We start from the raw sequence: 13,220 nt of genomic DNA, 5'->3' as shown, positions 1-13,220 counted from the left end.
CCACGTGACCTCTCTGTTGCCGGTACTGGGCGGGGCGGGGCTGCAGGGCGGTCTCACTGCTGGAGGGGGGAGAGAAGTTGTGCAGTTAGCAGTGGCCACGCGCGCCGGGTTTGTTCCTCCCCAAGCCGCTGGGCACAATGGTCGGCTCCGAAGGCGGGGCCGCCCACCTCGACGTGCGAAAGAAACTCGCGCTGCGTCTGCGGCGTCGACAGGAAGAGTGTGACTCTAGACCGAGGTTGGCTATAAGGTGGGCGCTTCCCGAGGGCTTCGGGAAGGCGGCTGGGTCCCCTGCGATCCCGGAAAGGCAGTTTCTCGCCTCGGCCGCGCACCTCCTGCTCTTGCCTAGACCGAGCCGAGCGCTGGCAACATGTCGGCCTACCCCAAAAGTTACAACCCGTTCGATGACGACGTAGAGGATGAGGGCGCTCCGCCGGTCGCGTGGAAGGACTCCCGCGACCTCCCCGACGGATCCGGCGCGCCTACCGACAGACAGCAGTACCTGCGGCAGGAGGTGATGCGCAGGGCCGAGACTATGGCCGCCAGCACCAGCAGGTCCCTGTCCCTCATGTATGAGTCCGAGAAGATCGGGGTCGCCTCTTCTGAGGTGAGTCTGGAACAGCGCTGGGCTGGACCGGCCAGTCACACGGGTTCAAGAAATGTTTTATTCACGATCTTTGGGGAATTATCGACTTGGCTAGAGTAGATTCTTGTACTTTAGTGACTTGATGATTTGTAATAATTTGTTAACCGTGTAAAGAGATGTGCCTCTTGAGTTCATGAAAGAGGCTGTCTGCATCCCGAGAATCTTCTTTAGCCATTAGTCTGTTTAGTTGATTTTTTCTACTCCTCATTCAAAGGTACTCTCTTCATTGTACTGTCCAGGTAAGTAAAAATTCTGAACAGCAGAGCCAGGGTTAAGGAAATGGAGAGTCTGTTTCTTTTACATAATTTCTTGGTCAGAAGCCTGGCCCCAGGGCTTCAGCCATTCCTCCCTGAGTGACCCGGAACGAGTGACGTCTGTGTGTGTCCTGATGTCTGAAGCTTCAGAGGAAATGGGCCTTGAATTCTTTCCCATCACTGATCACTTCTCCACTTTACCAGTAGAGGTGTTGAGGTCTTGTCTTCCTGGAAAGCTGCTCGAGTAAGCCAGAGCCTGGATTTGATCGAGTCTAGGGTCTTGTCAAATCCAAAGCTCTAAATAAATGTATGATTGAGACAGTCCATTGCTCCAATTTACTTTTGTCAGCTCTTTCCATCCATAGAAGACTTCAGAGTAGGACCTCGAGGATTATTCTTTCTTAGGCCCCACATTCTCTTCTCAGCCTACTAGTGAAGTGGTTTTGTATGGCATTTTTTTTTTTAAGTTTTAAAAAATGTAATAGTAGATTATTGATATGTCAGCTAAGAAAAATTAAGCTTATGTAGCTTTGAAATGTAATGCTGGAAGCTAAAGTGTCCTCTTTCTCCATGGGTCTCCTTGCAATTCTTTTCTCTGGCAAAGTTCATTCTGACCTGATTACTTATGGTCTTGGAGAGTTTTGAGGTATATTGATTAACTTCTCAAACAGTCATCGCCATGATTTCTCCATTGCCCATTTTTGGGTGATTTCCCTTGGCTACTTCCCTGTTACAGTATTCCTCATTGGCCCACTTTCTTATCTTTAGCCTTGCTGAGGAAGTTTAGCTTGTAGTTCGTAACATCTCAGATCTACAGGATTCCTGCGTTGGAGTCTAAATGGAAAATGTTGATTTAGATTTGGATTATCTGAGGGCTCTTGTGATAAGATCACTAGATTGAGTGTTCCAGGCCCAAGGAAACCAACTAAGAACTGTTTGAAGAGTCATTTTTGGAAACAGTGAGGAAAAAATGAAGTAGGAAATCAGAATGCTATGAAGTTTGGTGTCATGGCAGAGAATAAACTTGAATCTGGCTTTTAAGGCTAAAGTTTAGACAAGAGGAGTGAAGAGAAGGAGGAGGAGGAGGGATGATCCCAGGAAGAGAGGAGGAATGCAAAGGCACTGGTCCAGCACCGGAGCTCCTGGGCTCCTGAGCAGGGAAGTGATTCACAGGTCGTGTGAGGCACTGGTCCAGCACCGGAGCTCCTGGGCTCCTGTGCAGGGAAGTGATTCACAGGTCGTGAATCACTGGGTAAGGGCCTGGATGAGGCAATTTAGGACCCTTTCATGGTCAGAGAGAAGGTCTGGTCTCATAACTCAAGGGAGCCAAAAACATAGTAGATGTGAGTTGTTTCATTCGGATTGTATACACCCTATGCTTCCCCCAGAGGTCTTTCTGTGTATGCAGTGGGGACTGTGAGAGCAGACTCAGAGTGGCACCTCAGGCACTCTGTGAGGGTTTTGCCTGGGCCAAGCTGGCGTTACTGTGAAAAGTACACTATGATTGTGACTAGACAGGTGACAGTCTCATTAGCATGATTACACATTGAATTTTCCAGGATTGAATCAGTTCTCAATTACCAGAGGCAGGAATGGTCAGTACCCCTACCCCATATTCTCCAAACTGTCTTTGAATCACCCTCATCACTCTTTCATTCCCCTTAGAGTGGCAATGGGGGTCTGAAACAGGCGAGCTTTTCCTGCCACTCAGTGTACAGGGTGACTCCCAGCAGACCCAAGTCACCTTCCCACCTCCCAACTTAGATGGATGCCTACCAGATACCCAGCACAATGAAACTTGCCAGAACATGACAGATTTTTATAGAAGACAGGAGCTTACAAATAATATTGGTTTGGAGAGGTCATAATCCAGTCCCGGCTTGGCAGAAGTAGGGTAATTACTTAGTCAACACCTCTAGCAAAGGAGAGCTGCCCTTCTCCTGTGAAACCTGGCAAGATTTCTCACAAAAACTAGCCACAGGTCATGACTGCCAAAGGACAGAGGAGAAGTAGGCAAGGAAGAGCAGGTTGGCACCCAGCTGTTCTGCTAAGCACAGTCCAGAACTATAGAGAGACTTGTAGGCCACTCAGCTCTTCTATTTTGTAAGTGTGACTTATTTCTTCTTTTTTTCCTCTAAGGTTTAATTTTTATGAAGTGACAGTCTAATCACATGGTTCGAAATTCAAAACATACAGAGTTCTATGAAGTCTTCCCTCACCCTCTGCCCCCACAGCAGCCACTTTCTGTCAGTTCCTTCACTGTGGAGATAGTCTGTGTACAAAGGCATACTTATAGCCTTTTTCCTTTTTTTTTCAACTTTAACCTAAGCAGAAACATGCTATACATTCAAATCTGCACATTCCTTAATAGGATTAGAGTTGTTCCATAGCAGTATATAATGTGTTGCTCCTTTTTTTTTTAAGCTATGCCGTAGTCCATTGAATGATGGCTTCTATTTATGTAGCCAGTCCCCTGATGATGGTCATTTGAGTCGTTTGCACCTTTGGGTGAGCCTGTTTATGTTCTACTTGGACGCGGTTTTAATACACCCTTTTCACCACCCTGGCAGAGGAGACCCTCCTGGCTAGAGTACTTCTCGTTCTCTCTGGTTGTGAGCTGTCCATGCTCTAGTGAAGTTTTATGGGGCCAGGGATCTCAGTTCATGGGAATCCAGCAACAAATGTTAGACTGAGGTCTGAACAGCTGGCACAGTAACATCAGTGGGAAGGAAGTAGTGTTTGGTAGGATTCAAACGTGATGCACTCTGCCACCCTAGCCCATACATCCTGAACACTGTTTCATGCAGGGGCCGCACTCACCTTCTCAGTGTCTTTCCAGCACTCAACAGTCACTGAAGCCACATTGGGCATTAAAGTCAGGTGAATGAGAGAAAAACATCCTCCTAACCCAGGAACAGTGGTCATGGTGGCTATCTATTCAGGGCATCTCCATAACTTAGGGTGGTGCCCACATTCTCTGGGAAACTGGTCTTGAGCAGAGCCTTTCCCAATCCAAATGAGGGGCCATACTGACCAGAGCCTCTTCTCTAAGGCAGCCTGTAGTGGTTCTGATGTGGCCAGAGTTTGTAGCACAACACTGTCCTGACACAAAAGCAAGTGGAGCAGGGAGACATCTGCTATGTTAAGCAATTCCCCAGTAGATTTCTCAGAGTCAGCTGTAGAGGAGGAACAGTCTCTTGCTCAACCTTCTATTCTCTCATATCTAAGCACAGTGTCCTTTATGTCATCAGGTGCTCCCCAAATAGTTGCCAGGCGAATAAATGCTCTGGGGAAGGGAAGGAAAAAGAAGAGGAGGGAGCAGAGGATTGATTGGACATGAAAGAGAGATTGAGGTGGGAAGAATGATTTGAGCTCTGACTGGATGAAATCCTACTCCTGATGACCAGAAAATGCCTCATTTGGCACTTCAGGCTATTTCTACCAGGTTTAAGGGACTCTGATAGAGAAATGTCATTGGTTCACATTTTCACCAGTAGGTCTGTTCTGGATTTATTTATTTTTCATAAACTATCAATGGTTGAATTCAACTGTTAGAAAGTTCTTGGATCCTAGACAAATTTTCTGGCTCCTTAACTGTAACAAGACTGATGTACTGTTCAGGTACATCAGATATCCCACACTGGAGTTGTGGCATTTGGCTATATATGCTGCTCCTTCCTGAAATGTCCATTGATGGCTGAAATGTCCATATTGTCCCAAGAGACCTTGCTTTGCTAACCAGGTCATGTGCTGAGGGAAGCTAAGGGGCTGTGTTCTCTCCAGCCTTCTGCCTCTGAGTTGATGGTTCTGAGAGTAGGAAGTGCTGTTGGAGGTGTTGTTTGAGGATCCCCAAGATCACCCTCGGGTTCAGTGATTCCTTAGGACTACAGAACTCAACAAAACTGTTACACTTATGGTTATGATTTGTTACGGTGAAAGGATACAGATTAAAATCCTCAAACAAAAAAGTCTTGTAGGACAGAGTCCAAAAGAGACCAGGCGTTAGCTTCTAATTGTTTTTTCCAAATGGAGTTGTGTGGACAACATTCAGTTCTCCCAATAATGATGTACAACAACATACACCACACAGAGTATTGCCAGCCAAAGAAACTCACTTAAGTCAGGGAGTCCAGAGATTTTATTGGGAGTCAGCCATGACTACATGGCTGCCTGGCTGACCTTAGTCTCCAACCCTTCTGGAAAGTAAGCATGTGGCCCAAGGCACCCATCATAAATAACATTGTTAGCATAAACTATCTGGCCTGGCCTGAGGACTCAGATAAACAAAGACACTCTTTACCCTGATAAACCTGGGTTAGAGGGGGTAACGTGGGGATATGGGGTGAGAAACTGAAAGCTGAGAAGTTAGGGAATCAAAGGAGTGGGGTGGAGCAAGAGCAGGGTAAGTCAAGGGCAAGGAGCCAGACAGCCCTTTCTTTGGAATGTGCAGGATGTGGACAGCCCAGGTTTGCTGAGTTAGCCCTTTACTGGGCCCCAGGTCAGCCTGCACACACGCCATGAGGGGCTCTAGCAGTACCATCTTTGCCCTTAGTGTTTTTTTGTGCAACCTAAAACTCGATTTGTGTTTTTGAATCACTCCATGCCACTGCTACGAGACATGCTCTGAGACTCACATGCTACTGCAGTGAGACAGAGCCCAGTTTTACACATGCTCCACACTTGCTCATGCATCTCTGTCAGTGCTTGTACATATGTATGCTCTGTTGTAAGAGGAGCTATGTAATGAAGATAAATTTCAAGTTTCTAGATTCAGTTTTTTGACTCCAAATTGACTTCTGCCTACTTATCATTTCGATACCCAAGTTTAATTATAAGCTTAGTATGAGAAACTTAGTACAGACACCTTTCTCTCAGGAGTTCCGGGCATGGCTCAGGCACGGAAGACCCTGAGACCTATCTGATGTTATAAGATTTATTGGCTGTGAATTGGGGTTGGGGTCTGGTGGTCCCTGCTGCCCTTGGAAAGCCATAGCTCCACCCGCTCGGTGATCCCCTCTGGGTCCTGCCAGGCATCCCCGCCTGCTCCCTTTCACGCTCACCGCACACAGTTCCTCTTTCTCTCTCAGTTCCTCCAGCTGCTCTGGTTGCTACCTCTGCCCGAATGCTCTTGCTCCACCCCAACCCTTTGACTCCCTAACTTCTCAGCTTTCAGTTTCTCACCCCATCAGGGAACCTACTTGACCCCCTCTAATCCAGGTTGAGGAATCCTTGAGAGGGGCTTATCCTGGCAGAGCTTAAATCATGCATGTGTATGATGGCTTTCTTTTCTGTCTCTCCCAAGAGACTAAGCTCAGTGAAGCAAGGAACCAGCTGCCTTTCTCAGATTCCCACCACTGCAGTGTTGTCAGAAAATGAAAAGTCAGATGGAACTTTCCTCATCTTGCCCTCCACTAGACTGTCAGCTCCATCAGGCCAGACATTTGGGGTTGTTTAGTTCACCCTTGAATCCCATGCACCTGGAACAGAGCCTGGCAGAGAGAGAGTGGGTGCTAGGTAATACCTGTTGGCAGGTATCTTGCAGCACCTCTGTCATTGTGTGTGTGTTTTCAAAGAGCACTCTGCCAGTCATGATTCTCTGATGTCTTCATGTCCTCACAGGGCCCTTGGACATAATCCATCTGTCAAGTGTCACCTCATGTCGGGCAGTATATGCCCTCACAGAGTCTTCAGCTGTCTTTTTCTACTTCCCTTTTTTCTATCAGAAATCCCTGTGCTTGACAGAAAGTCACAAGCCAAAGAGGAATTGAGATACTCCTTCTCTCTGTGTTGTCCCTCAGCATTGTACTACCAGCCAGATTTTTTTCTCTGACCATCTTCTTTTCCAGTTTAACTTTAGGAAATTTCTTTTGGGGCTCAAGGGAGAGAGGGAATCACCTGTAATACTAACACCTGAGCTAAGTCCTTGCATGTGTGCCCTTTACACTGAGGGCACTTTGCAGAACTCCCAGCCGCCCTGGTCTCTTCGGCCAGTTCCCATTCTCACAGGAACCAATGGAGAAGATGTGACATGGCCCCCTTTCTGTGGAACAGGAGCATTTGAGGCCTGCCTTCGTAATGGCTGGGGTACAGGGCCTGCTTAGCCTGCCCTTTCTGTCCTGGCACTCTTGGTGTTTGCTCTGTCAAACCTTTCTTCCTCATTGGTTAGAACTAGGTCACAGGCACATGGAGTCAGTCCTTTCCTCTGCCCCTGGGGGAGGATTTTAACAGAAGTTCCTCCTATGCTGGCCTCCTGACCAGCAGATCACCTCTGGTAAACACAAGCTTCCAGCTCACAGAAACTTCCAGAGAACAGAACGGCACTCATTTTCTGGCCTTCCAGCCTGACAGCAGGATAAGCCACCCCTACATATTTCTCTGCACTTCTGTCATAATATCTAAATCAGACATTTGGTTTCCATACCAAGTCAGCACAGTGATGCAAACTCTGAGAATTTGAGAGACTGTGTCACTTGCAAACAGAAAAAAATAAAATCTCACTGAAATGAGGAAGATATTGTCAGCTACTTGTTACTGCTGTGACTCTCCAAATTGATGTAGAGAGGCCATGGTGGGAAGGCAAGTAGTGGTGAGACAAGCCAAGCTGTGATGGGAGAGCTCACTGTCAGGGAAACCGAGAACCTGCCTCCTGGCGGACAACTGAGCCCTGGCCACCACTTCCATCCTTGGCTGTCCTAAGTGCCTCTCCAGCTTCAAATTCTTCTGTCTTCTGCAGTATGTGAAATAAGCTGGGTAAGACTGGACTGTTAGAAATGTATCAACTCAGAAAACATGTGAATGTGGGAGAAAATCATTTTAATCCTAATTTATAGCTCTCCTTTGTTCTAGAAAAAACTTAGAATGGATGTGAAAATGACAAACTTAAAGTGTTGGAAGAAGTGGAAACTCTAGATAAATTAGCAGATCTATTTTTCCCTGAAAATTAACCCTTACAAAATTTGCTTGACATATTAACAAACACAGTCCAGAAAACATTTTTCTTTTTACTTGAAAAAGTCTGATGGTTTCTTCAGACATGTCTCCTGAGCTGGTGAAAAAATGTTTAAATGTTCAAAGCTGTAAAGCTCAGCAGTTTAAGTTTATTTCCAACAAGACTTACACAGAATTTAATAGTAAATTCAACCAATGCTTTAGCTTTTTGTCTATACATTATTTTTAAATTTCATCTGGTAAACATTAAGAATTCAGATTATACATTGAGCCCCTAAATGTCTTGAAAGCTTTCTCTTAACACTTTTGTATCTGAAATGGGCTCTCAAACACATTATCTATAGTTTTATATTTTCTTCAAATTTCCAGGGTGTTTGTTTAAATTGTTCATGACTTTGTTTTTAGGTATCAGGAGAGAACATCTCTAAAGATTATTTGCACAGTTAATAAAATTGCTGAGCCACAGGGAGATGCAAGGTTAGAAGATTGAGAGGAAGGCAGCTAAGGACCGGAGCCACCCTTATGAGGTGAAAGAAGAAAAGCTTGAGAGGCTTGGGAGCCTTCTGGTTGGAAAGGCAGATCATATGGAGGAAACATGCTAGAATGGCCTGAAAAAGGGACTGAAGCAAGTTTGGCACAAATGAAAGTGTTAGTGTCGCTTTGGTGGTGAGTTCACATCCACAGCCAGAAGCATCAGCTCTTGAGGAATAAGGTCCGTGCTGTCCCCGTGGTCACAGAGCATCATTCGTGTGCCTATTTGGCAAATTTACAGTGAGCAACTGCTCCAATTGAGGCACTAGAAACAGCAGTGCATAAAGCAGGTCCCTGCTGTAAAGAAAACTAAAACTAAAGCAGGTCAAGGGTGGAGAGTGGAGGGTTGAGGGTCAAAGATGGAGTTCAGCTTTAGCGAGGATGTTCAGGGAAGTGGCCTCTGAGTGGAGTTCCAAATTAAGTGAGGAGGAGAGTCATGCAAGTACCTGGATAAGAGAAGCATTATTGGCAGAGAAAGTAGCATGTGGAAAGGCCTTCTGAAAGGGTCACCCTTGTTAGAAGTTTTAAAGGTGCAACTATGCAGTAACTGGAATCAGACATTAACAGGGCCCAGAAAGGACCCTAGAATCTAGTGTACAAAATAGAGTTTGAAGACATGACCTGAGCCAGGTGGCTCAATGGGAACTCCCATATCTGAAAAGAGGAAGTACAAAACCATAGTCCACGGGGCAGTGCTAGGTCAAAGCCTGTAAGGGTGACCAGGGCTGGGGAAGAGCTAGAGCAGGTCTGCTGCCAGTGGAAGCCCTGCAGTCTGATCCCCACAAGCACACTTTATCCATCTAATGTGGTCCTGTGAGCTGACCTCATAGTGGCAGGAGGGGAAAGGGACTCAAAAGCAAATAGAGGTAAGGCAGAGTGGGGAAGACAAAAATATGTGTTGTCAGAAAGGATAGTGTGCCTCACACAAATGCCAGCATCTGTCCTTGTATGTGCTCACTGGGGGTTTATGAAGAGCCTGCTGTGTGTGGTCCTCTACAGGTAGAAGAAAAATCACAAAAACATGAAATACCATTGCCTCTCATTTTCCGCAGGAGCTCGTCCGTCAGCGAGGAGTCTTAGAACGCACAGAGAAGATGGTGGACAAGATGGATCAAGATTTGAAGACCAGCCAGAAGCACATTAACAGCATTAAGAGTGTGTTTGGGGGGTTCGTCAATTACTTCAAATCCAAACCAGCAGAGACCTCACTTGAACAGAATGGCACCGTAACCTCCCTGCCCAACAACAGGTGAGTGGGTCTTCAGCTATCCTGATGTAAAGTAGCAGGGTTCAGTGCAGATGGCCAAGACTCTCAGGCCACTTCTAGTGCCTTAAAGGGATCCAAGAACCCTGTAAGATTCTCATTAGAAGGCATTGGTCTTCCAACAGTTTGAAACATACCTATCTCTAGCACTCCTGATGATTTTCATGTGTTTGACATCCAGTCTGTAAATTCTGCTTTAGTTGGGTCTTCAGTAAATTACTGTTCCAGTAATTGTTACCCCAGTAATTTGAAAGAGAACTTTCATCTCAGAAAGCTTAATCAATACAACTATGACTCACTTTACAAAATGTTTGCTTTGAAAAGTATAGTGAACTTTTGCATATCTAAGCCAATTTTCCAATTGATTTTTTTTTTTTTTAACTAGAGATTATTTTCCTCAAAAGTTTTGGCTAAAGTTATAATAAAATCATACATGCGATTCTGGTGGGCATTTAAAATGTCACATGTTCAAAGATAAAAGAATTGAATTTCCACCACAATAGATTACTATTATTCATATCTCAGATCATGTTTTTTATTATAAAAACAATGAAGCCACATTATAGAAAATCTACACCTTACCGACCATAACACAGACACTTAAAATTTAGCTTTTCCTTTTATTCGGTGTTTTCATAGTTGTCGCCAGAGTATTCATTTGGCTTTATAGCTTGCCGCTTCTATTTAACCCAGAAAAATGTTTAATGTAACGCTATCATTTTCTCTTTCTCTCTCTGTCTCTCTCCCTCTCCCCCTCTCTGTTATTAATTCTGATATACAGAGCTATTCTTTACGAGGTATTTATTAAACTATATAACCGACGTAGAATGACATGCACACATCTTAACTGGAGAACCAGTGACTATTTACCTGTGTATACACACCTGTGTGGCAACCACTGAGATAAGAAAGTAGAGTGCAGTGGGGAAGAAATTAGGAAACTATCTCCAACTCATATTTGGGCTGGGGAAAAACGAATGTAGGCAAAGGAGCCATGGTGGCAGCAGAAAGAACAAATAAGTGAAGCCATTGCACTTACAGAGGGGAAACTGCAGGCAAAGGAGCAGGTAGTTAGTAGGGAGCCCAGGAGCTGTTTCCTGTGGACACACTAGCCACGGTTATGAGGGTTTGTTTGTTTTTTGGCTCTGCTATAATTACCATTCACCCCTGATTATCCAGCCTGACCCTAATTTCAAATATCTTGTCACTCTTTTATCCCAACTGGAATAGTTTTTTTTGTGTCAATATGCAAATCAGAAAGATGATTTGTGTCCTCGTCTTTGGCTACATGTAATTACCATAAGAAGTTTGGATGTCCCTTTGCTTTGGACTGAGACAGCCACCTTGTACAAACACAGCAGCAGAGTGAGCCCTAGGAGAAGTGGGAAGCTGGTGAGTTTGTGTTTGGCACTAACCTGTGTCCTCCATGCCTCCTCCCAAAGGCTGCTTCTTGGGACTCATGGGACTCCCATAGCCCTGATCATGCTTTAAAAGCCATTTAGATCCTGGAGCTCCATGTGCAACTTTATTTTGGGAGGAACATCTTGAAAACTGAAGCAACTCACTCTCATTCAGCTGTTGCCCAAATGTGCATAGAAGCGGATCTGTACAGCTTTGTAGGAAAGGCCGCTCCAGTGGCATTGCATGGGTTCCTTCCTTCATCTAAGTGCCCACACCCTGCGGGCCCATGCCTGTAGCATGGAGACAGCTGCAAGAGCAAGGTCGGTCCATCTGTTAGAAGGTATGGGAAAGGCCGACTATCAACAGCAATGCAGTGGAGGCTCAGTCGGGGAGCCTGGCTAACTAAGGAGCTAACCTTTTGCATGGAGTCAGGGTTGCATGAGAGCCTACCAGTTGAAAGAAGGGGAAAGGGGGAGACACATGGCAGTCACTGCACTGGAAAAGCCCAGACAGGGCAATGGAGGGCATTGACTGTTTCCAGAACAGGAGCCCAGCAGGCTTTTAATATTGAGGCATGGCCTGTAAGCTCCTAATCCCTAAATTTGCAAAACTCACTACAATATATAATTACTTCTACAAAATGTAGTAAATTGTGAGTAAATTTTTGTGATCTGTTGAAACCCTTAATTCATAAATAAAGGAATATTTGTCATTTAAAGACTCTTAAAATAACTTTCTCCTGATCAGACTTCTGTCGAGTCATGTGTTTCATGTGTACGTCCCTATCGCACAAACCCTTTTGCCTTCTCTTAAAGTTTTCTTTCTCTCTTGGTAAACCAGTTTTGTTCTAGCTGACAATGCTTCATAAGTTTCTCGCTCTCATTTCCATTTAAAGCTCATGGGGCTCCACTTAGGTCATAGATTTAGCCACTAAACCTGAAACTCTCTTATTTAAGACTTGGTTTCTGCCCAAGAGCAATCACTCTTATACTTCCCTTTCTTATCACTTCTGTCACTATCCCTAGAATTGGCTTTCTTTTGGGGAACCATTTTTCACAAAGAAAGCAAGCGCACAGAAAAAAAGTTGGCTTTGAGGTAAGCATGCTGGGTGATGGCCAGGCAGGCTCAGAAGCCTTGCATCTCCCATCTGCACCCAGCCCAACAACACACGAGGCTGACAGACATGCTCAAAGAAACCAGTTGTATGTTCTAAACCTTTGGTCACTGCTTCCAAGTAATGAAATTCTCAGATTTCAGAACACTCTGCTGTATTCTGCACGTCACTGGAACACTGGGGGCCCTCAAAGCCATTAGCCTGACGAAGTCCAGACTTGCTCCGCTGAATGGACGGAGAGCCAGTAAAGACTTTAACTAGAGAAATGCATGTCAGGATTGTTAGAAAGATGCCCAGCATCTTGGGAGTAAAGATTGGAAAGGCGGAGTAGGGTGCTAATCTCTGTGAGGGTAAAGAGAGGCAGGGCAGAAGGAGGGACCACATTCCTGGGGTATGTGAGGGATCAAGAGGACTTTTGTTTCATGGATTGCTGAGAGTGGATCTGTGAAGAGGGAGAGCAAAAATGAAGAGCAACTGAGGATTCCAGCTTAGCTGAGGAAATGGCCAGGCTGCTGGTCAGCAGAGGTAGAGAAAAGCAGACTGGGAGAGGCCCAGCTTCCGGAACACGTGTGATACCTGTGGGGGGATTCAGTGAGGTGTCGAATGTAGTCTGAATATCTCTGAGCAGCCCAGGAAGCAAAATCAAAGATATTTTGTAGAGACTTACATGATGAGAAATAAAATTGAATGACAGAAGTCAAAATAGGAAAATAATAATTGAGTACACTTTGTAATTCAAGTCTACTAATAAGAATGAAATTCTTAACTGAGGTTTAAAGTTAGTGTTCTCTATCATTTAATTGATCAATTGCCAGTGGACATCTGTAAAGGCTGTTCTCTGCTCGTGGCTGTGTAAAAACAGGTGGTTGGGCTAGATTTGGCCTACAGGTCAAAGTTTGCTGACCCCTATTCTAAAGTACCTACTGGTGGTTTCATATGCTTCTTTTCCACATGGTGCTAGGATCCTCATTTTCCTGAGGGAAGGCTACCTAACCAGATGCTGTGCTTCTGAAGCAGGTGTCTCGGATCACTGCCCGTGTGGCCAGCAGTGTCGCAGGAGGTGCT

General features: G+C 45.3%; 1 protein-coding gene across 2 annotated transcripts in view; it reads left to right on the top strand.

Annotated features, from left to right (window-relative positions):
* Nucleotides 1-140: 140 nt before the first annotated feature.
* The window catches only part of SNAP29 (synaptosome associated protein 29), a 22,579-nt gene continuing 9,499 nt past the window's right edge, over nucleotides 141-13,220 (top strand). The window contains exons 1-2 of one of the 2 annotated variants that reach the window (XM_006908651.3): nucleotides 141-604; nucleotides 9,429-9,625. In XM_006908651.3, the coding sequence (XP_006908713.1) occupies nucleotides 368-604; nucleotides 9,429-9,625 (434 nt within the window). In that variant the 5' untranslated portion in view covers nucleotides 141-367. The remainder of the gene's footprint in view (nucleotides 605-9,428; nucleotides 9,626-13,220) is intronic. The other variant, XM_006908650.3, reaches the window with a different exon arrangement.

Source organism: Pteropus alecto, unplaced genomic scaffold (assembly GCF_000325575.1).
Source record: "Pteropus alecto unplaced genomic scaffold, ASM32557v1 scaffold113, whole genome shotgun sequence".
Taxonomy (NCBI): Eukaryota; Metazoa; Chordata; class Mammalia; order Chiroptera; family Pteropodidae; genus Pteropus; species Pteropus alecto.
Note: the sequence above shows the minus strand (reverse complement) of the source record. Positions and strands in the feature narration are given on the sequence as shown.